At 43.9% G+C, this 26,093-nt stretch overlaps 1 protein-coding gene across 4 annotated transcripts in view; it reads right to left on the bottom strand.

Moving 5' to 3' along the window:
* SLC37A1 (solute carrier family 37 member 1) overlaps positions 1-26,093 on the bottom strand; it is an 84,345-nt gene that overhangs the window by 49,861 nt on the left and 8,391 nt on the right. For 3 of the 4 annotated variants that reach the window (XM_029046720.2, XM_029046718.2, XM_029046722.2), the window contains 2 exons: positions 20,426-20,529; positions 1,471-1,733 (listed from right to left, as the gene is read on the bottom strand). In XM_029046720.2, coding sequence (XP_028902553.1) covers positions 1,471-1,526 — 56 coding nt within the window. In that variant the 5' untranslated portion in view covers positions 1,527-1,733; positions 20,426-20,529. Of the gene's footprint in view, positions 1-1,470; positions 1,734-9,933; positions 10,013-20,425; positions 20,530-26,093 lie in introns of those variants that run through there. The other variant, XM_029046723.2, reaches the window with a different exon arrangement.

The raw sequence follows: 26,093 nt of genomic DNA, 5'->3' as shown, positions 1-26,093 counted from the left end.
ATTTACCAACTCATATGCAAGCATGTTTCCAAGGTGTAATTGGGCAGGGGTATTGGCAGCAAAATCTGGGATGGTGCTATAGGGAGAATTTCAACGTATATCTAGAAACTTCTAGTAACAAGCTAGAAAGTTAATGACGTTTTGCAAGTGTGTGTAGAGATGGAGGATAGAGACAGAGAGCATGATAAGACCACTCTGTACAGAACCTATACGACAGTGGGATTTGTCTAAGGAGGAAGCTGGGATCTTAGAAGCTAGAAGGACTGGGTTTTAGTTTCAGTGCTGTGGACAACTTGCTTCAGTCACGTGGTCCCTATATAAAGAAAAATCAGATTTTTTTCTCATAAGGATCTGCTGTCAAACTCCCTCCCAAGCCCTACAATTCAGTATCAGGAGGATCATAGAGTCACCAGCTGTAAGTGATTTTGAGGTCCCTGAAAGAATGTTGCTACTTGAACCCAATGTCTACAATAATTCCTTTTCTAGTTGGCCACTATTTCGAGTTTAAGATTAAATTCATTTATTTCAAACACCAGCAGAGTGTTGTGTTCTTGGGAGTAATTTGTCACCATTCTCCTGCAGGGCCCATGGTTATTACAGCAACACAAAAGATAGCACATGGCCCAATTTGCATCTCAAGCTACCAGAATCAAATCACTACAATGCAAATGAGCAAAGCTGATTTCGGTGTGCTTTTATTGACCCTGCAGCAGGGGCGAGGATGATGCAGTTTCTGGATCCTTGGTCTTGGGATTTCAGGGCTGAAAACTTGCACAGAGATATGGAATGTAGGGCTAGTGGCTCATGCAGTGTCACTGGAACTCTCTCCTCCCTGTCAATCACATCTTGCTGGGGCACACAGTGCCATGAGCACATAAGCATGCAGCGCTACAGCTCTTTACGAAGGGCATGCATGGTCTTTACTCTCATTAGCTGGCCACAGGTGGGCCTGGGACTTGATCCCAACTTTCCTGATTCCCAGACCCGAACTCTTTACACTGGATCAACTGCCATTCATACAACTGATTTTCTGGCAGGGTGGCCGGGGAGGGATCAAGAAATCCCATTTTACGAGTGAAAATGGGTAGAAAAGGAGTCCCAGAGTTGAAATCCCAGTAACTGCTACAGAAGCTCTTCTCCTTTTCCATTTCTAACCCCATGACTCTTCACAAATGCATAGAGCTTGGAAGCAGCCTGACCTAATGAATAGAACATGGGCTTGGGAGTCAGAGGGCCTGGGTTCTAATTCTGGCTCCGCCACTTGTCTACTCTGTGACCTAGGGCAAGTCACTTAACTTCTCTGTGCCTTAGTTAACTCATCTGTAAAATGGGGATTAAAACTGTGAATCCCATGTGGGACAAGGACTGTGTCCAACCTGATTAGTTTGTATCTACCTCAGCGCTTAGTACAGTGTCTGGTACATAGCTCTTAACAAATACCATGGAAAAAACAACAACAAAAAAACTCACCACTGATCTCTTGTGAACGATGTAAGGAAGCGAATTCCTGCAGGAAGTGGAGCCATTTAACTGGTTTCTCTCTGCAGATATTAAGACTCAAATTGTGACTCTTAATAAAGGCTGCCAGCGCTTCTGGTCCTTAACCCACGATATTCTTACTGCCTTCTGTAGACCACCAAGCCCACAAAGTTTATGAGAATAATGCTCTTCTTGATGGGCCTCCTTTCAGATGTCTCCTTTGTTTCTTCAAGAAGCAGTTGTTGCGCTGCACTCTAAAAGGAAAATAAAAAATGCTCAAAAATCCCAAGCGTTCTAACAATAGAACCTTCGCAGAGGAGCTTCTGCCAGCAAACAGAGATAACCATTCTAACGCCCCGTGCTTGTTCCGGTACACTGCCCTGCCAACATGGCCCAGTCAGAAATCAGTTTTCTGTTGGGCAGGAAACCTTCAACCGTGTCTCCTGTTGGCTGGAAACAGTCACCGTCACAAATGAAAATTAGGGCTCTGAACAAGCATCTCTCTTTGGAGATGTAGAACGCATTTCTGAAATCGAGGTTTCCGATTAGGAAGGAAGATGTAAAGGTTGGATTTCTGGGGAAGAGGAGAAAGGTAAAGGGGGAAAGATGCTATCTATTTGGAAAGTAACTGCCACCTAATTATTACAGAGCATGGCCTAGGGGATAGAGTACAGGCCTGGGAGTCAGGAGACCTGGGTTCTAAACCCAGAGCTGCCATTTGCTCGCTGAGTGACCTCTGGTAAGTCATTTAACTTTTCTGGGCTTCAGTTTCCTCCCTTGCAAAATGAGGATTAAAACCCTGTTCCCGACTCCCTTTGACTGTGTAACCCATGTGGAATGAAGACTGGATCCCATAGGATTATCTTGTATCTTCCCCAGTGCTTGGCACACAGTAAGCCCTTAACAAATGTCACAAGCATTATTACAACTTTATAGGCCAAGGGCAACTAGTCATGGGACCATTTGTGAGCTCTAGGCTTGACCCATAAAGAGCTGCAAAGTAATAATAATAATAATAATTATGGTATTTGTTAAGCACTTACTATGTGCTAAGCACTGTTCTAAGCACAGGGGTAGGTACAAGGTAATCAGGTTACCTCACAGTCTTAATCTCCATTTTATAGATGAGGTAACAGAGGCACAGAGAAGTTAAGTAGCTTGCCCAAGATCACACAGCAGACAAGTGGTAGAGCCGGGATTAGAACCCACGTCCTCTGACTCTCAAGCCCATGTTCTTTCCAATAAGCCATGCTGCCTCCTCCTCCCCTTCCCTAGAATCACTGAGGAAAAGGGTAAGCCCTCTCCCTGTTTCTGCAGAGGAGAGAAACCAACCTTTCCCTTCCTACCCCATGGCCACATGTTGCTCTCTCTGCCTAAAATGGCCACCTTAGAACTGAGGCTAACCCACCATTACTGGTGGGAGACTCCATCCAGTCACCTAAAAAAGTAACTGATCAACAATGGATCACCGAGGAAGGGCCAACACCATGTTTATCACAGGAATTTCCTGCCAGCAGATTTTATCATGTCTCTTTTGAAGAGTCCACACTTTTCACCCACACTATTTTCATTGACTCTTAAGATGGATAAGTGCCTGAGTGTCTATGTCCCTGAAACATAAGGATATGGGCCAGAAAGAACTAGCCTTCATTAAGTGAGCTACTGAGAAATGGAGACTCCAGTTTCTGCGGCAGCAGAGCTTCGGAAAACTCTGTTCTATGACAAATCTCAAGAAAACAGCTGGAAAGGTATCACAAATCACACTCAGAAAGATTGCTGAGGGCAGAAATTAGATGAGGAGATTGGGTGCTATTTTTGCTTGCCCTTCAGGTGGGGGAAAGATGACTAATAAACACTGTCTTGCTGTGTCACTCTTTTCCCTTCTGATCTATTAATCCTACTCTGCCCCCATCCCCATCCCCTAGATTATCCTATAAAATTGGGAAGGTAATCCTGGCTGCTTAGGACAATAGAGAAAGTAGGGTCATCATCATCATCATCATCAGGGAAAACAGGTTTCACTGGTTTAGCTGCTTCCCTGACATTTTTTTGCCAGGATCCCTGGCAAATGTGAAGGTCACATAGGTAAATAAATGGAATCTGTCTATGCTTTCAAGATATTTTTTTTTTAAAGTGCCCTGAAATTCTTGGGCTACAGATCCTAAGGACTTATTCTGCATAAAGCACTAGATAATTAGAAAAATGTTTTTGGGGACAGTAAATTCCTTGAGAGCATGGATGGTGTCTACTTTACTGTACTCTTCCAAGGCCTTAGTGCAGTGCTCTGTACACAGTAAGAGCTCAATAAATACCTCAAGTTTAATTTACAATAGTGCTTTAACAAGTTGGTAGATTTTCACCAGGGAAATTATTAATAAATACCAATTCATTCAGGTATCATTTTCAGCTACTTCCTGGCAACTATAACTAAGATGAAAACGAAAATCATAAGCATAATCACACTACAGTTAGGTCAAAACAGATATTCCAGGTAAATGTAGGGTTTTTACTTGAAGTATTCTCAGCTCTTCACTTGACATTACTAGTGATGGCCTGGCAATAAGGCAGTACCAAATCAATCAGTCATATTTATTGAGCACTTACTGTGTGCACAGTACTGTACTAAGCGCTTGGGAGAATACAATATAACAGTTGGTAGACATGTTCCCTGCCCTCAACAAGCTTACAGCATAGAGGAGATCTAATGGTATCATACATATTGGTCACTCTATTTCTTTCCATGAAAACCCACAATTTCACAAAGATAGTCACAGACTAATATTTGGAGAGTCAAAATATGCAATCTCTATTGCCCTGCTTCATATCGAAACAGGTTTTGCATCAGTAACTCAGCCACACTGCTCATTTTCCATTATTCCTACGTGTAATGTGCTCAGGAATTCAAATTACTACTGAATTACACTGCCTAATACACAAGCATATGGGGAGCTGCTATGGCCTCTGAGGGATTTGGAGTTTGAATTTTTCTGATTAATATTTATCGAGTGCATTCAAGGTTGTGTAAAATTTCAGCTCTAACACAATATGAGTAAACTGGTCCTGAAAGAACCAAGTGCCTTTAGTTACTTAAAAAAGCAATCTCATCTAGTCAAATATAAACTAGATACAATATCAAAATAATTCTGCTCAACTTCAGATTGGGAGAATTTTGAGACCTACAGTCATTGTGCCTTTCAGGACACAGGGCGATCCATGACTTTTAGGATAAGGCTTTATCGTTTCAAATCACAGGGTCTTCTGATGTAACCAAAGTCACTGGCTAATTTCACTGCAGATTTTTATTAAATATATGCTATAATGCATTCAACTATGCGTATATAGTCAAGTGCAAAGTGCAAGAACAGTGCTTGTATTAAATACAAGACAGTCAGGTCAGACACATACCCTGTGGAAGCAGCGTGGCTCAGTGGAAAAAGCATGGGCTTTGGAGTCAGGGCTCATGAGTTCGAATCCCAGCTCTGCCACTTGTCAGCTGTGTGACTGTGGGCAAGTCACTTAACTTCTCTGTGCCTCAGTTCCCTCATCTGTAAAATGGGGATTAAGACTGTGAGCCCCACGTGGGACAACCTGATTCCCCTATGTCTACCCCAGCGCTTAGAACAGTGCTCGGCACATAGTAAGCGCTTAACAAATATCAACATTATTATACCCTGTCCCATACAGGCCCCACAGTCTATGTAGAAGGGACTACAGGTAGTGAATCCCCCTTTTACAAATGAGGAGACTGAGGCCCAGAGAATAATAATGATGGTATTTGTTCAGCGCTTACTATGTTCAAAGCACTATTCTAAGAGCCGGAAGTGAAGTGACTTGCCCAAGGTCACACAGCAGCCAAATGCCATAGCTGGGATGAGAACCTACGTCTTCAGAATTCCAGGCCTGTACTCGCTCTACTAGGCCACGCTGTTTCTCTCAAACACTTAGTCCAATGCTTAGCACAGAGAAAGTGCTCTATAAACATCATGAAATGACTCACACCTTGTCTTCAAGTAGCCTCAAGTGTTGTTTTCTTCAATTCATGCTCCAGCCTGTTAGCTAACTGTGCAATAAACATTTTTACTTACAGACACACATCTCTTTCCTCTTGTCAAATGTGTACCCATCAATCCCTTGTCATTTTTTTCTGTGGAACTGGTGCCTTGCAGAACACCATCAATTTCTCTGCTGTTTGAACAGAACTAGGCAAAACGCATTGGACATTCAAAAGCTAACACCATTACTTCCCAGGGCAATTCTTCACTTATATGGTCAAACAAAATAATGCTCAAGCAAAATAACATGAAAGTCCAATTGATATTTCCAATAATCAGCTAAATGATAAGCCATACATTCAATCAGCTGCAAACTTGCATTCACTCAATAGTGAATAGCCCAGTTTTCAACCTTGTTTATCAAGAAAGGTTCTGTCTTCCTTCAATAGTCAACACTTAACAGTGACTGTTTTTAGAACATCACTGTCTCTAACAGTTGGCTTTTGTCCTAAGTGTTTGGATTACACTCCTTCCAAAACTGCCATATTCTGTGGCATTTTACCATTTGATCTGGGTGAAAGGTGCACCTTGCAATACAGGTAAAATTCTCTTTTAAATGGGGAAGTGGTAAAGACATTTCATTTTTTAAAAACCTTGATCAAGGGAAAAGTTATTTAGACATGTGATGCAAGGCTTTGTGCCATTCTCACTGACAAGCTAGGAAAGTTACCACGATCTGTGATGGGTAGCTACCCAGTTGGCTCAAGAGTGGCACCAAAGTAGCCAGCACCAATGTCTGGTATCACATTGGGGTGGGGGGAGGGCTATGGGGCACAGTGACTATTCTTGGGATCAATTCTATTTTAATGCTTCAACTGTTGCCTTGGAAGAAATAATTGAGAACATGCTTGACCATCTACAGAAAACAGCAAACTGGCTAGGGTTGCTAGCACTGTGGAAAATAATAATTTAAAAAATATTGAAATAAGCTGGAAAAATGGTCCTAAAAAAAGGCAAGATTGCATGGATACCCATTTTTCATCTCACAACCAAAAATTCCTGGAACGTATCTACCACTTCTACTGCACTGTAACTCTCCCAAGTGCTCAGAACAATGCTCTTCACATAGAAAGGCTCAATAAATACCATTAAGGTGCTTAATCAGCTCTTTCCCTGGGATGGATACAAGCCAGTGGGGTTGGACACAGTCCCTTGTCCCCCATGGGGCTCACAGTCTCAATCCCCATTTTACAGATGAGATAACTGAGGCACAGAAAAGTTTTAAGTGACTTGCCCAAGCTCACCCAGCAAAGTGGTAGAGCCAGGATTAGAACCCATGACCTTCTATGACCTTCTGATTCTCAGGCCCGGGCTCTATCCACTATGCCACGCTGTTTCTCAATTGACTGTGCACTTAACAGTCAGAAAGCAAAGGAGGGGAAAAACTACCAGCCACATATTCAGAAGGAAAATACATGGTGGTCAGAAGTAAGCAGAAACTGTCTGCCAGTGAGTAACATAATACTGTTATATGAAGCCAATGAGGTACTCCCAAATCTGCCATCAAGCATGTTTTCACCATGTGCTTTGGCTAAAAAGTGATTAGGGAACGTCCTTCTGACAAAATGTGTCTACTTGGGCTCAAGGTGCCATCCTAGTGAAGAAGCAGTTTTTGCTGATGCATATGGCACTAGAAGAGGTAATACTGGCACAGTTCTCCTTGATATGGGGTTTCACAGGATGCAACCCTAGCGTAATTATAGAACTGGGTGTCCTGAAGTGTGCCAGTGGGAGTATGGTATGCAAGAGTTGCTAAGTAACATTTGCACCTTCTCTGCTCTGGTCAGGCCCTTTCTGGGGCAATTGGGGTCCAGTTTTGGTCACCAGATTTGAAATGTGGTGTGTCGAAACTGAGGAAGGTAGAGAGTGACAAAAAAGGAAAGTGGCTTAGGAAGAAAGGGACTAGATTCTCAGCATTCACGTGCCAATTAGGACTTCTGCATACATCGACTGACCCTATGCTTTAAACACTTTCTCATCTTCATAACCATCTTTTGGATATATATGAAAAAGATATCTTTATTTTTGTGTCTCTCTACCCTGTTAGACTGTAAGCTTCTTGAGGGTGGGAGTCCTAACTTCTAACTCTATTCTACCCATTCAAGTGTTTCATAGAGTGCTTTGCACAGTTCTCAATAAATACACTGATTTGATTGACTTAACTCCTTCAAGAACAGGGCATAATAGGAAATGGGTTTAAAATAAAGCAGAAGAGATTTTGGTTAGATGCAAGGAAGAACATCCCGACTACTGGGGTGATAGATACACTAAGTGGGCAACCAAGGGAGGCTGTGTAGGGTCTCCACCTTTGGAAACCATAAGAAGGGAATGAATGATTTATCAGTCAGTGGTATCAACTGAGTGCTTTTTACTGTGTGCAGAGCAAAAGCAGTAAGGGCTTGGGAAGGATACAATACAATAGAGTTGGTCGAAAGGATCCCTGCCCCCAAGGAACTTACCATCAACCTACCTGGAAATGATGTCTGGAGAGCCCTTCTGGTACTACGATTCTATGAATTGCTCATCGTGATTCTGCCAACAAGGTGATTTACCTTTACCAACCCCTCAGTTCCACTTTTCCAGAGAAAAATTGGAGTGATATTAACAATGCCAAAATGGCTTTTCTCAAGTTCAACTGGCTACTCCCTATTTGCAATTTCCAGATTAGGGTCAGGGCATAACCCATGGTCCCATTTTGTCCACTGACACCCAAGGTAAGTTTTCATGAATACCCAATGTAATATTTAAGGGTCTGTAGTTAACCCACCTTGAACAGATATTTTGGCAGAGGACTCATTTCACTTTCCAGTGTTCACTTCACAAATAACCCAACCACTCACTGGAAAGGGACAAAAAGAGCCCCATATAGTGCAGGAGTAAAATATAAAGTAACCTAGAAATTCAGTTAACTTTAAAAAAAAAAAATTGAGGATTTCTGGTCAGCAACTGGACCCTCCCTGGTTTTCAGACTAAAGCTCAGGGTTTAGTCATCTCTTTTAAGACACACTTCTGGATACATCTTGCTCAACACACAACAGATTGAAAAGAAAGAAAACAGCCTTTCTAAGTTTAACTGTAAGACTTCTGGATTTCCCCGGCGCCCATCGCTGTTTTTAAACCCACGGCTGTTATTTCAGGTTTCTTACACACCACTGCCCGTTAGGATACATTTACACCAGTCTTTAATTAAGTCAATATATCTCCTCAAACCTTTCATTCAAAACCCACAGTTGTCATTTGTTCTCTGTACTTCACCCACTGGACACGGAGTCGAGAAGGGAAGAAAGGGGGTGAAAAAGGCAGGTCTCAATTATTTTAACAGTAGTCCCGGCAACGCTACCTCAGCCAACTGACATTCAACTTCTTGGAAAAGGAATCAAGGAACTGGACTCTTCCTCCCTACTCTATCCAACATCCCAAGGCAAACCACTTAATTTCAATAACTCAAGTAACCCACTCCGGCTGTCGCGTCTCCCTAAACATCTCCCCCTGCCAATAAATCATTCCCAAGGACTTCAGTGGAAGAAAGCTGCTTGAAACTTAAAGTCAACAAGGCAGATACAAGATGAGAGATTTTTTTTGAAAAAAATGGAGTAGGCAAAAGCCTGCCAACAAAATAAAGATACATGCCTTCTCCTCCCCTTGCTCCACTAAATCACCTAAAAGCCAAGGGTCCTTGTTTTGGAAAATGGGTCCAACCACAAGTCTTCCCCCGCCGGGGCACGAGGGGCGGGAGGGCGGAGGAGGGAAGCACGGGGAGAGGGGAGGAGGGCAGAAAGGGAGCAGGAGGAGGGCGGCGGAGGGAGGGCAGGAGGGCGGCAAGAGGGGAGGAGGAGGAGGGAAGCAAGAAGGAAGCAGGAGGAGGGCGGCAAGAAGGAAACAGGAGGAGGGAGGCAAGAGGGGAACAGGGGGAGGGAGGCAAGAGGGGAACAGGGGGAGGGAGGCAAGAGGGGAACAGGGGGAGGGAGGCAAGAGGGGAACAGGGGGAGGGAGGCAAGAGGGGAACAGGGGGAGGGAGGCAAGAGGGGAACAGGGGGAGGGAGGCAAGAGGGGAACGGGAGGAGGGAGGCAAGAGGGAAGCAGGAGGAGGTCAGCAGGGTGAGCAGGTGCAGCGACAGGACTGGCAGCCGAGAGCCCGTCCCCGTCGCAGGGCCCCGCGGCCGGCCGTGCGGTCCGAGCGGCCCGGCTCCGGGAAGCGTCCCCGTCCCCGTCCCCGTCCCCGTCCCCGTCCCCCGCGGGCTGCGGGGCTTGGAGGAGGGTCCCGGGGGCGGCCCACGTGGGACGGCCCCTCCTCCCCGGGGCCCGGCCGCCCCGCCTCCCTCGGCTGCCCGGCGCCGGCGGCAGGTGCATGGGGGGAATCCCGGCCCCCCGGCCCCCCGGCCCCCCGGCCCCCGGGGCTCACCTGCGGCGGGCGGACGAGGCCTCTCCCCGGCTGCGGCCCGGGTCCCGGCGTCCGGCAGAGCGGGCCACCCGGGCATTTCCTGCTGCTCCCACACTTCCTGGTGCGGCTCAGGTGGCCCGCGGCGCCCCCACCCCACCCCTCCCTTCTCCTCTTCCTCTTCCTCCTCCCCACCCCCGGCCGCCCCCCCTTTCACTTTCATTCTGGCCCCGCCGGCCCCGGGGACACGTCACAGGCGCGGGGGACCTGCCCGGCGGGGCGCCCCGCATCGCCCCGCACCAAACCGCCCCCTCCCCCCGGCCCTGCCCCTTCCCCCCTCCTGCCAAAACCCGGCCCTGCTCCCCCCCGTGCTCCCCCCGCCCCCGGGCTGTGCGGCCGGCGGGGGGGGGGGGGAGGGGGCCAAGGCGGTTCCTGATCTGCACTTGGGAAAAAGAAAAACGCACCCCAGCTGGCTTCGCCTCCACCCTCAAACTTCGTGCTTATATTAAACCCCCATCTGGAAATTACGGGTCGTTTGACAGTTAAGAAAACAGAAGCTCTTTACAAGCAGAAGGGACATTATACATCGTAATCCGCATGTGTCAATAAGTACACACACACATACACACACCCCCATTTGATAGCTGGCGGTTTTGTTGCAGAAAGTATTTTGGGAGTGACTCTTTGTTTATTTTCACTCCATCTCCGCAGCCGAGGCTTCTGTCCTTTGGGAGGCTTGCTCCCAACTGCTTAATACCGTGTGAGTTCGATATGGCCAGGGATATGGGTTTGTTGTTATATTGTACTCTCCCAAGCGCGTAGTAACAGTGCTTTGCACAGAAAACGCTCAATAACCACTAATGAATGAATGATGATAAGCTCTCCATAAAGACCACTGACACAGTACGGGCTCAGTGACAATGTACATCTTTGTCAGGTAGCCACGCCACCTCTCTTCCCTCCCCCCGTTCGCTAACCATTTGCTATAACCCAGGAATGGGTAGGTTTTCAGATGGTCACACAGTGTCTTAGCTGACCTCAATGAATAGGGAAAAGCCATTGACTACTTGGGGGACAGACTCACCCAGCTCTCCGCAGAAACGCTTCGGGCTTCTGCAAAATTACTTACTGGGATTAAGTATTTACCATGTTAAACCTTAACACTTAAAAATAACACTTAAGTATGCGGATTTCGCACTGACTCGAAAAAGGGGCCAAGAATTATTTCCTTTCCTATTACATTCCATATATGCTTCACAGCACTGAGGATACTTCACATATTGAAAAATTCAGTTATAACAGTAATATTTGTCAAGTGCTTACTATCTGTGCCAAGGGGTCGGACCCAACCCCTGCTCACAGCCTAAGCAAGAAGGAGAACAGTATTTTATTCCCATTTTAGAGATCAGAAAACTGAGGCAAAGATAAACAAAGTGAATTGTCCACAATCACACAGCAAGCAAGTGGCAAAAGCTGGGATTAGAACCCAGGACTCCAAGACTCCCCATCTTGTTCTTTTCACTGCAAAGTTTCTCCTGGTCTTTTGGCAATAGCACAGTTTTCCAAAAAGAGCACACCGTAAGGGAGTCAAGAATTCTGGGTTCTATCTCAGGTCTACTCCAGCGCTTAGAACAGTGCTCTGCACATAGTAAACGCTTAACAAATACCAACATTAGGTCACTAACAGACTCCTTATGCCTTGGTTTTCTTTTTCTGTACACCTGGGCTAATAGCTTTCTCTTCTACAGCAAAGGTTGTGAGGTGAACTGAGGCAATGTGAAAGTGTTTTGGTAAAATAAGAATGCTCTACAAAATCAATGCATGATTACTTTTAGGCTGGAGTCTTGAAAACAACAGTCATTTTAAGGGAAACCACGCCATGCCCGCACACAGCAGAACAAGCAGAAAAGCAGAAATCTGAATACGTCAAGGCACATTTTTCACTAATGAAGGGTGGGGAGGAAACTGAACACCTGAGCAACTCTTTGCAACCCGGCCCCATTCATCCATTCATTCAATCGTACTTATTGAGCACTTACTGTGTGCAGAGCACTGTACTAAGCACTTAGAAAGTACAATTCAGCAATAAGGAGAGACAATCCCTGCCCACACCGGGCTTTCAGTCTCAAATTGGCATCTTCAGATAAAACTAATCAAGCAATCAAAATTATGAAGCAGAGGAAAAAAAAACCCTCGGGGCTCACCAGACACACCTGCCAACCCATGTGCAGGTGCTAAAGCTTTCCAACTGTTTGGGGAGTGAAGTTTAAATGGGTCTCTGCAAAGAGTCATACGAGTTAAATTCTGAGAACCTCCCTACTTTTATACAGTAGATGATGATTCTTCAATTGCAAGACTCTCCTTACTGGAGAGTCAAACCTTTGGCCACAAGATCCAAGCCTTACTTTCTTGGACTTTTGCCTTGAAAAGACCAGACTTAAGTTAAAGAAAATACCCTTATAATGTACATTTTAACCCCATAAACAATTTGGCCTTCCAAGAGAAATAGAAATCTAAACATTAGAGCCATTTCTAACTAAAACTTTTCTTTTCTGTAGAATGCAAATGCCCCAATATTGTATCTACCTTAGAAAAATAAACTTGGGCTAATCAGTTAATGCTTGTAACATATTGAAGACACGCATTTTCAGGTATTTATATTAATCATAATTTTATCACAGATTCCATGAAAACATATTCTTAAATTCTCCAAAACTCAATGCTTGGACAGGATCTCAAGTTAAAAGAGGTTTTTCTAGCTAATTTCTGCATTCAGTAGAAATAATTCAGGGACCACTATGGGCAAGAAGCTGAAATTCAGGAGGGATGAAGAGTTTTTGTTTATAAAGCAAGCATAGACACAGAAACCCCTATATCACCCTATCATTATAAATGTAACCAGAGTTGCTCCAAAGTAGCTCACATTTCAGTTCTGAATCTCTGTGTTTGGATGACGGAAAGGGCATGACCCTGGGAGTCAGAGGACCTGAATTCTGATCCTGGCCCTACCGCTTGCCTGCCATGAGGCCCTGGGCACATCACTTGGCTTCTCTGTGCTTGTTTCCCAATCTGTAAAATGGGGTTTCGATGCCCATTATCCCTCCTTCCTCGACTGAGGGGCCTTGTGTGGGGACAGGGACTGTGTCCAATTTGATAATCTTGTATCTACCCGTGGGCTTGGCATATAGTAAGGGCTTACCAAATACCATCAACCATGAGGGACCTACAGAGTGAAACACATAAACGCTTTCTTACCACAACCCATGCACTTCACTTCTCTACTGCCAAACTACTCACTGTACCTCAATCTCATCTCTCTTGCCACCGACCTCTCACCCATGTCCCACCTCAGGTCTGGAATGCTCTCCCTCTTCATATCCAACACACACTCTCCCCACCTTCAAAGGCTTACTGAAAGCATATCTCCAAGATACCTTCCCAAACTAAGCCCTTATTTCCTCTTTGCCGCCCTTGCACTTGGATTTGCACCCTTTATTCACTCCTCCCTCAGCCCTACAGCACTTACGTACATAACCACAGTGTATTTATTTATATTAATGTCTATCTCCCCCTCTAGATGGTAAGCCATTGTGGGCAGGGAACATTTCTACCAACTCTGTTATACTCTCCCAAGGGCTTAGTAAAATGCTCTGCACACATTAAGCGCTCAATAAATATGACTGATTGATTGTAAATATTATACTCCATTTCCCCTAACCGTAATCTATTTTAATGTCTTTCTCCCCCTGCAGACTGTAAGCTCCCTGTGGGTGTTGTGTCTACCAACTCTACTACAGTGCATTTTCCCCAGGGTTTACAGTGCTCTGCACACAGTACGTGTTCAAGTAAATATCACTGACTGAACTTACTGCTCAAGGCAGACTGCTTGACCCATGAACTTAAGCCTGTGGTTGGGGCTCAGGTCACCTCCCTGCACACAGGGGACTCCTCATAAATGATAAATTAGTTCCATTAGCTCAGATCAATGAAAACTGAGGTGGTAGAGCCTGGCCCCAGCCCAGTGTGGCCAGACCACGGCTTCCACAGAAGATTTGAGACTGTAAAGGACTGGCCAGATTGGCTCCAAGCCAAATCTGTCTGGGCTCAAGCCCACTTGGATAATGAGTCGAGGAGATAACAATGTGGTCTGGATTCTCTCCGACACCAGAGGTTCTGGGCCTGGAGGAATGAGAGGCAGAGATTGTGAGACTGTGGCCTCCACTACCGGAGATGAAGCAACAAGGAGTTGGTCCAGCAGCCTCTGATCCAACAAAGTGGATGGCAGAGAAAACTGGAGTCTTGGAGGTCCTAGGCAGGCAAAGGCTGCTAAAAGACAACTGACAATTTGAACTGAATTGCTTCTTAATTTTTTTTCCCAGTTACTTCTCTCTATTCTTAACATTAGATTGTAAGCTCTTTGAGGGCTGGGATCATGTTTACTTACTCTGTTGTACTGTACTCTCCCAAGCGCTTAGTACTATGCTCTGTACAAAGTAAATGCTAAATAAATACCATTGATAATTTGCAGTTTTTGAGAGCTGAATTTCGTGTGTGTGTGTGTGTGTGTGAGAGAGAGAGAAAGAGAGAGAGGGAGGAGAAAGAGAGAGACAGAGAGAGAGAATATATGCAGGTGTTCACTTCAAATTGTGATTGCCATGACAGAATGGATCATGTCTTCTACTTTTTTTTATGGTATTTGTACAATGCTTACTATGTGCAGTGCACTGTATTAAGCTCTGAAATTCCAATGTTAAAGAATGAATACTATATAAATCCTAAACTCTATTGTTATTTTCCCCAGAATCCAAAACAGCACTTGGTACAATAAGATGAGTTTACTAAATCATATGATGATTTATTTATTTATTTATGTGATTCCCTCTGCTTCTGCTATTTGTCTTACAGTTGGAGAAAGGGGACTAAATAAATATTTAGATGTTTCCCTACCACTCCTCAAAGCCAGAGCAAATTGAGAACACATTTTTTGAATATGAACATTTACCTTTTCTAGTAGCAGTATTCATTTTTTGTTAAATATTTTCAATTAATCAATGGTATTTATTGAACACAATATATTTTTCTGTAAGTTTGCTTCCTTCCCCCTATATTAAATTCTATGCTCCTTAAGGGCAGAGAACACAACTGAGTGGTTTTTCTATAGTTTCCCAAGCACTTATTACCATGCTTTGCAGAAAACAGATGCTCAATAAATAAATGATAAAGATGAGGAGCCTCTTATCACAGCCCCTGGCAGGCATAATTCTGGGACATGCCAGGAGAGGGCAGAGGCTCATTTAAACCCTCTCCAAATAACAAGGGCATGAACAAAATTAAGACACTTGGCTCACAGGACCTATAATTTTAAAACTGATTAGTTGAAAAGAACCCTTTTTTGAAGAGCCTTCTGCTCTGTTTTGTAACTTATATATTTAGGAATGAAAATGGAACAGGATGTGCCCTTAAATGATGAAATAAACTGATTGTGCTGCTACTCTTTTTTAGAAAGGTAAATGAGAAATACTTAATTTGATTAATTACATAGCTTTTTTAAAAAATAACCCAAATATCTGGCATCAGATGTGAAAAAAATCTGAACAGGCATGCACTTTTATCCAGAATTATGGAATCCATAGATATTTGAGCAAGAACTGAATTAAAAGATCACCTTTCTTAGTGTGGCCTAATTACTTAATTTGGTCTAAATACTGAGTCTATTCTTGACATTCTTAACCAACCCTCTGAAAATATGCAATTCCTCCTTCGCATATGTAAATCCTCTCCACAAATGTATCACATCTAGACACGCCTACAACATGTTTTGCCCTCAAAGGAATGGGGAGCAATTAATAAACTTTAATAGGCACCTACAGCTCGACGATATAAAGAAGTCCTTTCACCACCCACTCTTTTGGTGGTAAAACAACGCTTAGTAGCACCCTCCACAGTACAGTCTAGGTTGAAAGAAGGATCCAAAGTTCAGGGACTACTTAAGGTGGTAACCTGAAACTTCTTATCCTGAACTTGAGCTGGGTGTCAGAGGTAATGCTGAGCATCTCGCTGGCAAACAATGGGTCTGACCACTTCTCATTCATAACATCACCTAGACCGGAGGGTCTACCACCAACCCATGCCCACTCGACAACTGAAAGAGGGGAACACAAATTAAAATATTAGGACTGCTTTTTGTGGCTTCCCCAAGGGCTCGAGGCCTCCTTGGGCCTCGGCCTTGTTCCCAGAGGTGAAAGCCATCTGGAACTGCCCTGACTGATGCTGTGGGAACACAAGTGCCGGTTGGAACGTCTGAGATTGAAGGGTTTCAAGGTGGACTTGGTTTCTTTGTTTCCTTGGGTGCTAAACTTCTCTCTGTGGAGGCTCAGGAGGGAAGTTAGCACCTCTGGTCCAGGAGTTGATAGCTTAGGGGAAGGGCTGGGCTGCCCATTGCTGGTTTGGAGGTTCTCATGGTTGGCTCCTAGAGGAGTAGACTTGGCCCTGGTACAGCACTGACCCCTGCCCAGGGTTATAGTGTGCCAGGCAGGCAGTCGAGTGCCAGGCAGGCAGTCGATTGCCAGGGGCAGCCCAATCTGCTCCCCAGGGAGCCAGCACAGCTCCAGATGGGCATGGGCAGACACTCCACGAGGAGGCCATTCTCCGCCACCCCCTCCATGCAGCAATGTTAAATGTCCAGCTGTTTCCTTAATAAATACATTTTATTTTCCCCTCTGCTTGTTCTCCCTTACCTTATAAGGGCCACAGAGTGAGTGCCTACCAATAAATACACTAAAAAATCACTCAAGGGACAGAATCTTTTCCACTGAAAGGGAGGGAAGCGTTTCTTTCAGCTCCTATATCATTATGATAAATGGAACTTATTGAATGCTTACTATGTGCAGAACATTGTCTAAGAGCTAGGGAAGAGTATAATATAACAGAATTGGTAGACAAAATCATTCACCAACTCTGAACATGCAGCTGCCCTCACTGATATGGCAAAACAAGGCCAGAAGCTAAACAAGTGGAACTCAGCCAAGGAGAAAGAACAAGATTACTTTATGGCAGAAGGCTAAGGCACAGGGGACTGACAACGGCAGAGGTATGGAAGGTGTTTTGGAGGGTTTTCTATTTCTCACTCTGTAGTGCTGGGAAAGAGAGTTGCCTTGAATGTTTAAAGAGTTAAAAATGAAACCCTAAAAATCCAGTGGAAAAAGGAACCTGATTAGATTGTCTTTAAATTAGATTTTGATAAAGCAAGGAGAGGTAGAAAGGTGGTTGAGGATAAACTAGACAAATTGGTTTATTAGCTCTTCTCCCCCTCTTTTCAAATACTGTACAAATATCGGTACACTCACTGCTGCAGAGTCTACTGAACAAAGAATGTAAGTCTGCAGTTTACATGTCCTGCCTCCAGCCTGGATGACATCACAAAAATGTCTATCAGCCCTTAATGGGTGAGTAACAGCTAATCCAATTTCCTGGGCAGAAAAATAGCAATGTTATTTGTACAGTAGAGACTATACTCAATTCTGTCTCATTATTCAGTAAGGTTGTTAAATGTGATCCCTCAACCAGGGGTAACTGCACTGTCTGACTGGGAAAATGCCTGGGCCCAAATTCACATGGTATATACACCACTTACATGCTACTAACCCATCATCATTTACAAAGGGAAATTCTGGGCTTCTGTATTTTTCTGGCATTCCAGGTGCTGTCATAAATCACATTAATTGGAATTGATTTATATTTTCTCATTAATCATCACCATCAACAGGTATAGAGCACCTACAACATAAAGTTTATAATTTAAACAGAAGTAAACGATTTAAGGGAATTAGAAAATAAAAAATGCCATTCAATGGTCCATCTAGTCCAATACTCTGCCCCAACAGTAGAAAGGAATACTTGGCCCTCCATGGCAATCCTCCTCAGAGTTTTGGAATAGCCATTTACATCCCTAACTTTCTCTCTGGCAATTCATTAGGGAATTTATTCAAGGTCTTCTTCCATCTATTAATATTGTCATCCTGCACAACTTTCTGTGGGTACAAAAAGGAATTTAGATAGTATCCCATGTGAAGACCTGTTTCCTTTTGTTTGTTTGGAACCTCCAAGCTTCAAGAGGATGTCCGTGACCAGAGGGCTATGAGTGTGCAGGGAATGTGTCTGTTTATTGTTATATTGTACTTTCCCAAGCGCTTAGTACATACAGTAAGCGCTCAATAAATTTGACTGAATGAATAAATGAATGAATGGGTTTGGCTGGTGAACTACAATTCTTAATTTGTGCAGTCCACATGCTTCCGGGCTTTGTAAACTTCCATCGTGTCTCTTTTTGGCTTTCGAGTCTGGAATCCTAAACTGTTCCGCCCAACTTCAGTCAGAGCTCTAGGGTGAACTCCAGATAGGGTGCATTCATTCTAATTAATGACATGCCAAATAAAAGGGAATCTACCCACAGAGGACACTTACACTGCAGCCTGATTGTTAGGTAACCATACTACTGTAGAAAGCTGCTTTTCTTGATTAATTTGGACAGAAGTTAGTTCAGATAATCTAAAGACCTGCCTTGATTGTCAAACAAAGCCCACTTTTTGTTCAGTTTTCCAAAGATGAGATTAACAGAACAGAACCTCTGTTTCAATTACTTTCACTTCATCCCCTGCTGTGGCTGCCGCTCTATACTGAGAATCCCCCACTCCCCCACCCGGTTTATGCTGGGGGAGGGATTATGGATTAAATCATAGAGGGCATAAGCAAGTCAAAACTGCCATCCTCATCTCATACTCTAGCATTACTGGCCAACTATAGCCATGGACCTTCACTGGACCAAACTTGGAGACAGTGAACCAGATATAAGATTTCCAATTTTCTACATAGATAACCATTTCTTCAAAGTTTAATTAACATGATTAAAATGTGTCTACTAAGTGAACCAATCAGTTATATTTATTGTTTACTGCACAGAGCACTGTTCTAAGCACTTGGAAAGTACCATATAATAGAGTTGGTAGACATGTTCCCTTCCAACCTCAATGCCTTCCATACCACAATATCCATGTTAACCAAAGCAATTCAGTCCCCCCCCCCTTTTTTTTTAACTGAACTACCAGATGGTTGGAAGGAAAACGATGGAAAAATCTGTGTTATTTGGGGGCCTTTATTAGGATCCAAATCCCTATCTCAAGTCTCTGTCTTATTCTGCTTGTGTATACTTAGAGTTGTCTAGTTTGGTCTGGGTGGCAGCTGGAAGCCTGTTTCAAGGTTTAGAGAAGCCCCACAATTCTATCTGGGGGGCTAGGGGACCCCTTCACTGGCCTAAAGTACAGCTGTTCTATTTCCCATCTGTTCTGCAACAACCCTGCAAAAAGAGAATACAGGAAAGAGTTCCGAATGCTAACTCTCACCACTCCTCTTATCTTAGCACATTACAAACGAGATCCTAGATGAGTATTTTTTTTTTAAAGGTATTTGTTAAATGCTTACTATGTGCCAGGCACTGTACTAAGCACTGCGGTAAGTACAATAATCTGGTGAGATTCAGTTTATCTAACCATAGAGCCATAGAGAAAGAGAGTGATTTGCCCAAGATCACACAGCATATGAGTGGCAGAGCTGGGTTTAGAACCCAGGGCTTCATAACTGCATTCTGAGGATTGCTGAAGGGCAACTCTGAGTTTGTTTTAAATGCAAGGATGCAGTTGTCAAAGGGAGAAGGAAACATGATAGAACACTGCAAAGGTTAGGATGGCCAATAAACTGGTTTTATGCTGGGCTGTCCTGTTTTCAGCTGACCCATCCCTTGCCTGATACTGTTATGTTATTGAGTGCTTTTATATGCAGTCTACCTACTTTCAGTGCCCAGATTCCCTACGCTGAGACTTGAACACAATGACCAAGTTCACAAGAATTTGGGGGAGAGTGCCATGGCTCTATGGCAACTGGAGCAGGGGTCAGGGTCCCCCATATAAAGACTTTGGGTACAGGCCAATTCTGGCCAGATCGGGCAGACTTCCACAAAATAGCAACTGTCTGACATCATGACGCTGAGCTCCGGGGTCAGCCTAGTGTGTGTCACATCAGGTGCGCCCCAGGGTCCGGCTTTTTCGACAGCTGCCCCTGGCCTTAGCTAGGGTCATTTTCTTTCTCTCCTGGTTTGCTTTTGAAGGGATGTCACTGACAGCCTTGATGGATTCTGGACACCCAGTTGGAAGAGGCCTCAGATGGGTCACGTCAGGCACTCAGTCTAATGTAAGGATGTAACGTAAGCCTACATCCCATTTTGAGAAACTAAGTCTGATTCACCAGGAACCTAAGGTGGCTCTCCCGAGAATGCTCTAATTTGCTCCTGGTTCCCGTAAACTTGGCAAAGGGAGCCAAGGAGGCAGAGAGAGGCTGGGCGCTTACAATAAAGGCACTGTACATAAAAGCATCCTAGGCCTCATCTGTACTGGATAGGAGACAGCCTTGCCGAAAACTGAACAAACAGCCACCTTATTCCCAATGTAGCACAATTTACACATACCTGAGAAGAAGCTGGCCCTTCTTCCTGCTTGGTGGGCTCTCCAGACTTTTTCCCAAGGCGGCGCCGTGAGGCCTTTTTAAAATGCTTTACCGGTGTTCAGCTTCCTGTTAGAAAGCAGAGGAGATTACTTTCATTTTTTTTTCCTTTCAGCTGGTAGAATAAATCCTTTTCCTCTCTGTTTGAAAAAACCAAGCATAACAAGGAGTATCACTGGGTGAGCTGTCTTAAGAATTGAGGAGATTTGCCTTTGCCTAGCACTTCCAGGGTACACCGAGGTCACCGAACATGAAGAGAAGTTGGCCAACACAAAGGTTTCTTTCCTTTTAACTGGGCTGCCACTTTTTTGCCCAGGTTGCATCAGAGGTTAAAGCTTGAGGACACTTCAATTCTGAATGATCCCTATGCCACGTCTGACCACCGAAGCAAAGGAGCTTCGCAATTTCCTGGACAACCGGGATGCAAACAGATGATGATGATTCTACAGCAGGAGGGTGTTTGTTATGTCTGGGACCTTCTGAGTGAGTGCTAAGCATAATAAAAATAATAACTGTGGTATTTGTTAAGCGCTTACTATATGCTAGGCACTGTACTATGTGCTGAGGGGAATACAAGCAAATTAACTTGGACACAGTCCCTGTTCCATGTTGGATTGACATTCTCAATCCCTATTTTCCAGATGAGGTAACTGAGGCCCAGAGAAGTTAAGTGATTTGCCCAAGGTCAGACAGCAGACAAGAGGCAGAGCCGGGATTAGAACCCATGACCTTCTGACTACTGGCCTGTGCTCTATCCACTAGGCCATGTTGCTTCCCCTAAACAAAAAAAAGCTGCTTAAAAATATCTAAAATACCCAACCTTTGGAAGTTCTGAAAGTGGCAGTATAATGAAAGAGGATGATCATTATAATACATGATATAGTAACCACCTTCAAGGAATTCAAAATGCCATGGGAAGGAGAAGGATAAGCATTTCGTAGGAATCTAAGGATTGATAGCTGCCATACCGACTACTTTATTCTGAAACAGCACTTGACTAATGGACATTTTTCTCCCTATAACATCTCATTTTTATGCCTTAGGGTTCTGTCTTAGTCCATTGGATGTTGTAATTTTAATTGGAAAAAAACCCCCAGCAATCCTACAGCTTTATTCAGGGCGGTATTTAAGGGAGGAGGGTGAAGGGCAGGAGTGAAGGAAAAGGAGGTTTGTCTTATCTAAGACTCTTCTACCTGTGCCAGTATTGCGCTGAGTAAATCCAACCTTGAAGCTTACATGATAAAGTGTCTTAAGGAGGACAAAAGCCAGTGGAACTCAAACCCATTATACACTATTCATGTCCTGGATTGTAGTTATTCATTACATAGGAAAATCGACCAATAGCATGTAACTAGGCCAATCTTTCAGCTAGGAATAGTGCAAACAGCATAACCCTCCTTACAAAAGACCAGTTTCCTTGCCCCACAGCTGTTGGTCATATTTACCCTTTTCTTACCACATCCACTGTGGTTTACTTAACTTTACAAGAGAATAGCTAGTGGCCTGGTTCCAAAGCATTCTTAATACAAAACCCTATTTTGTTCAGCACGATAGCCTGAAAGGTCAGTCACAGCAAAACACTGTTTTGACAAAGGATGTAGAACCAATTGGAAAACTGAGCCTTCAGATGTTTCAATGGCACAAATTAAAAAACTGACATTTATCTTAGCTCACTGTGAGCATTTTACTAATGCGGATCTCCCAAGTGAGAGTTCCAATATCTACCTACTGGACTGAGACACAGCATCGTGCAGTGGATTGAGCATGGGTTTGGGAGTCAAAAGGTCATGGTTTCTAATACTGGCTCCGCCACGTGTCTGCTGAGTGACCCTGGGCAAGTCACTTTACTTCTCTGTGCTCCAGTTACCTCATGTATAAAATGGGGATTAAGAACGTGAGCCCCACGTGGGACAGGGACTGTGTCCAATATGATTACCTTGCATCCACCCAGCTCTTAGTACAGTGCTAGGCAAATAGTAAGAGCTTTACAAATACCAAATTTATTATTATTCCCTGCTTCTCCTTAGCAAACAATCTGACAAAGGATGTTGGTTCTGCCCACCCCTCAAGTTTTAACTATCACAGTGGTCTTAATTTACTCTAGTATTTGTTAAGCGCCTACTCTGCATCAGGCTCTGTGGTACCTGTATCTGTATCTCTGTCCAACCAGGGCCTCAAAATCTAAGAGGCAAGGAGAACAGCTATCAGCTTTATTTTACAGAAGAGGAAACTGAGGTCCAGAGAAAGAGACTTGCTGAAGGTCACACAGCAGGTCAATGTCAGAGCTGGGACTAGAACCCTGTTCTCCTGGCCTGTGTTCCTAGGAACCAGTCCTAGGTTCATTCCAGCAAGTAGCACTTCCTCCCACTTCATTATTTAAATTCTTTGGTGTGAGAGAACAATCAAGCAATCAATCGCTGGCATTTATTGAGCAGGGCTCTGTACCAAGCACTTGGGAGAGTACAATATAAAAGGGTTGGTAGGCACATTCCCTGCCCACAAGGAGCACTCTCGCAGTCCCGGAGAATTTACACTGACCAGCACTACAAGGAATATGCCTGAATTTCAGGGCCCTGCTCTACCGCTGAAAACAGTCTGGTGGGCTCCCCAAGTGTCCCATTTTGGGCTAGGGACATGGGAATGAAACAGCCATGGACAGGACTGTCTAGCCCCAGCAGGAGCAGGAGAGGAGAATGACGAAGAGAGAAGGAGGCATTTTTGTCCCTTCCCCACTGTTGCCTGGGTCTCGCTCCAAGGCATCAGGGCTCTGGTGTCTAGGTGTCCCACTTAAGGAAGGTCATACATTTTGAGGTTCTCTCCTAGCACCCCACTTTCAGCTGGGTGGCAGATAAAGACCTGATAGACTGCAATCTCAGAGAAGCAGCAGAAAATAGAGGAGTGCAAGAAGAATGTGTGACTTCTACTCCTTTTCCTCAGAGGTGACAGCAGCCATCACTGAAGCTGCAGAGGAGAGGAGAGGAGAGGAGAGGAGAAGTCTCTCTGCTGCTCTTCTTCTTCCTCACCGCTTTCCTGCTGCTGCATGGCCAGCTTCCCCACGGGAAGGAGCTGGAAGAGCTGACATGGTAAATGCTTTGAATCACGATCCTACCAAACTTCTCCAAGAAATGACTCTCATTGGCCAAGAGCAACTTTTCTTGTCCATACAAATAAAAAAAACTCCTTTTGTTTTTGTTAATGAAAACATTTTCTTTAATATCTAAAAATATAATAAAACAAAAACCAAAACCCATAAAAAGTCTGGTTTATTTTGCTAGAAAATCTCTGAATAAGTCAATCTAAAAGGAAAAAAAAAGGCTGAAGTTTTGTAAATCCGGTTACAGTCACATCAGGCAATCTGTACAGGTCTTGTGAATTGATTAAAATGTTTATACCACTATTTAAACTTTTGGCTCTAATGTAAGGAATAATCACACAGTCATAAAACTGTCAGAGTGGAATGGAGAGTACAAAATCATCAAATCATCTTTCCCAGGGCCTCCCAAACATCCTAGAGGGGAATCCAATCTGATCAACCAGAGGAGATTACACAATCCTCCTGGCACTACTCATTCCAAAGTCTTATAAAATTTACTGCCGGAAGTTCTTCTTGATATATTACCAAAATCTCCCTGTTGCAACCGAAGCCCTCTTTCCTTTCGCATTTTTTAATGGTATTTGTTAAGTGCTTACTATGTGCCACACACTGTTCTAAGCGCTGGTGTAGATAAAAGGTGATCAGGTTGTCCCATGTGGGGCTCACAGTCTTAATCCCCATTTTACATTTACATTTTACAGGTCACTGAGGCACAGAGAAGTTAAGTGACTTGTCCAAAGTTACACAGCTGACAAGCGACAGAGATGGGATTAAAAACCACAGCCTCTGACTCACATCCCCATGCACTTTCCAATAAGCCACATAGCTTCTCATGCTGCTTTTGCATTGATGTGTAAATTCTTGTAGAATCCATGGAATTATTTCCAGACCTAATATTTAGAGATTTTGACTGTACTTTAGGCTCTGCATACATGAAGATGACTTTTGCTGGCAGCATCACTTGTGCTTTTTTACTTCCTTAAAGGCTTTGGAACAGATGCCTATTAATAATCGTAATAATTGTGGTATTTGTTGAGCACTTACCATGTGCCAAGCACTGTATTAAGCACTGGGGTGGATACAAGCAAATCGGGATGGACACAGTAGGGTTTACAGTCTTAATCCCCATTTTATGGATGTAGTAACTAAGGCACAGAGAGGTTAAGTGATGCCATAGGTCACACAGCAGACAAATGACAGAACTGGGATAAGAACCAGGCCCTTCTGACTCCCAGGTCCAGGCTTGTTCTCCCTCCTATTAGGCTGTGAGCCCCATGGGGGACAGGGACTGCATCCAACCTGATTAACTTGTATCTACTTCTGCACTTAGAAAGGTGCCTAACACATAGTAAGCACTTAAATATCATAAATTTTGTATCAATATCAATTAATAAATAGCGTTTATTGAGCACTTACTAAGAGTGCTATAAGAGTGCCATAGAATTGCCAGACATGGTCCCTATGCCCAAAAAGCTTAAATTCTACTGGGGAGGCAAAACCTAAGACAATTTACACATCAGAGGAAAGAGGAAAAAGGGGTATGGCTGTGTTAGTGCTTAAGAGGCATGTAAGATATGTGCATATATGACAACTTTCTAAGGGCTGGGTGGTGTCCAAACGGTGAAGGGGCATTTGGGGAGAGCAGAAAGTAATCACAGAAGATTTTTGGAGGTGAAATGCTTTGTATGGTCTGTCACATTTGAAGAGGGTGGGAGTTCCATGGGGAGTGAACTCTTGAGGAAGAAGTCAGAGGTGGGAGATGAGACTGAGACCAAAGCACAGTGAGTATGCAGGATAGTCTGTGGGGAGTGTGAGCTGGAGTGTAGTGGGAGAAGAGTGTATAAATGAGGGCATGTAAACACCTGATATCTTCTGACTATGAATAATAAGAAACCCAAAGTGGAGGTGTTACTTGACTGTTCTTGACATTAAAACTAAAAAAACTAAACAAAGTCACTTTTGAAACACTGAAGAAGCATTGTAATCACAGCACAATGTAAATTATGTTTATATAGGGAGAGTCAATTTAAAAACAAACCAATTATGTAAATTGAGATTACATACCCACAAGTCTCCAAAAATGGCCCCAACCCAGGAAGAAAGGTTAAAAAGTTGACTGCGGGATTTGATAATTCTGTTAGCTCACTGTTCTCCATTGCTTCCAGGAAACTTTCTTTAATCCTTTGGAACAGGCTTCTCCCCAACAACCACCCACAAGTCATTGACAAATAATTTATGGTAATAGTCCCCATCTCAATCATATTTATTGAGCACTTACTATGTGCAGAGTAGTGTACTAATAGGGAGAGGACAATACAACAGAATTAGCAGACACATTCCTTGCACTGGGCTGGGGAGACAGATATTAATATGAACAAGTAACTTACAATATATAATTTAAAGATATGTATACAAGTGCTGTGGGGCTGGTGTTGGGGGGAAATATCCAATACCCAAAGGTCACAGATCCAAGTGCACAGATGATGCAGAAGGGAGAGCAAGCTGGGGAAAATAGGGCTTAATCGGGGAAAGCCTCTTG

Source organism: Ornithorhynchus anatinus, chromosome 18 (genome assembly GCF_004115215.2).
Source record: "Ornithorhynchus anatinus isolate Pmale09 chromosome 18, mOrnAna1.pri.v4, whole genome shotgun sequence".
Classification (NCBI taxonomy): Eukaryota; Metazoa; Chordata; class Mammalia; order Monotremata; family Ornithorhynchidae; genus Ornithorhynchus; species Ornithorhynchus anatinus.
Note: the sequence above shows the minus strand (reverse complement) of the source record. Positions and strands in the feature narration are given on the sequence as shown.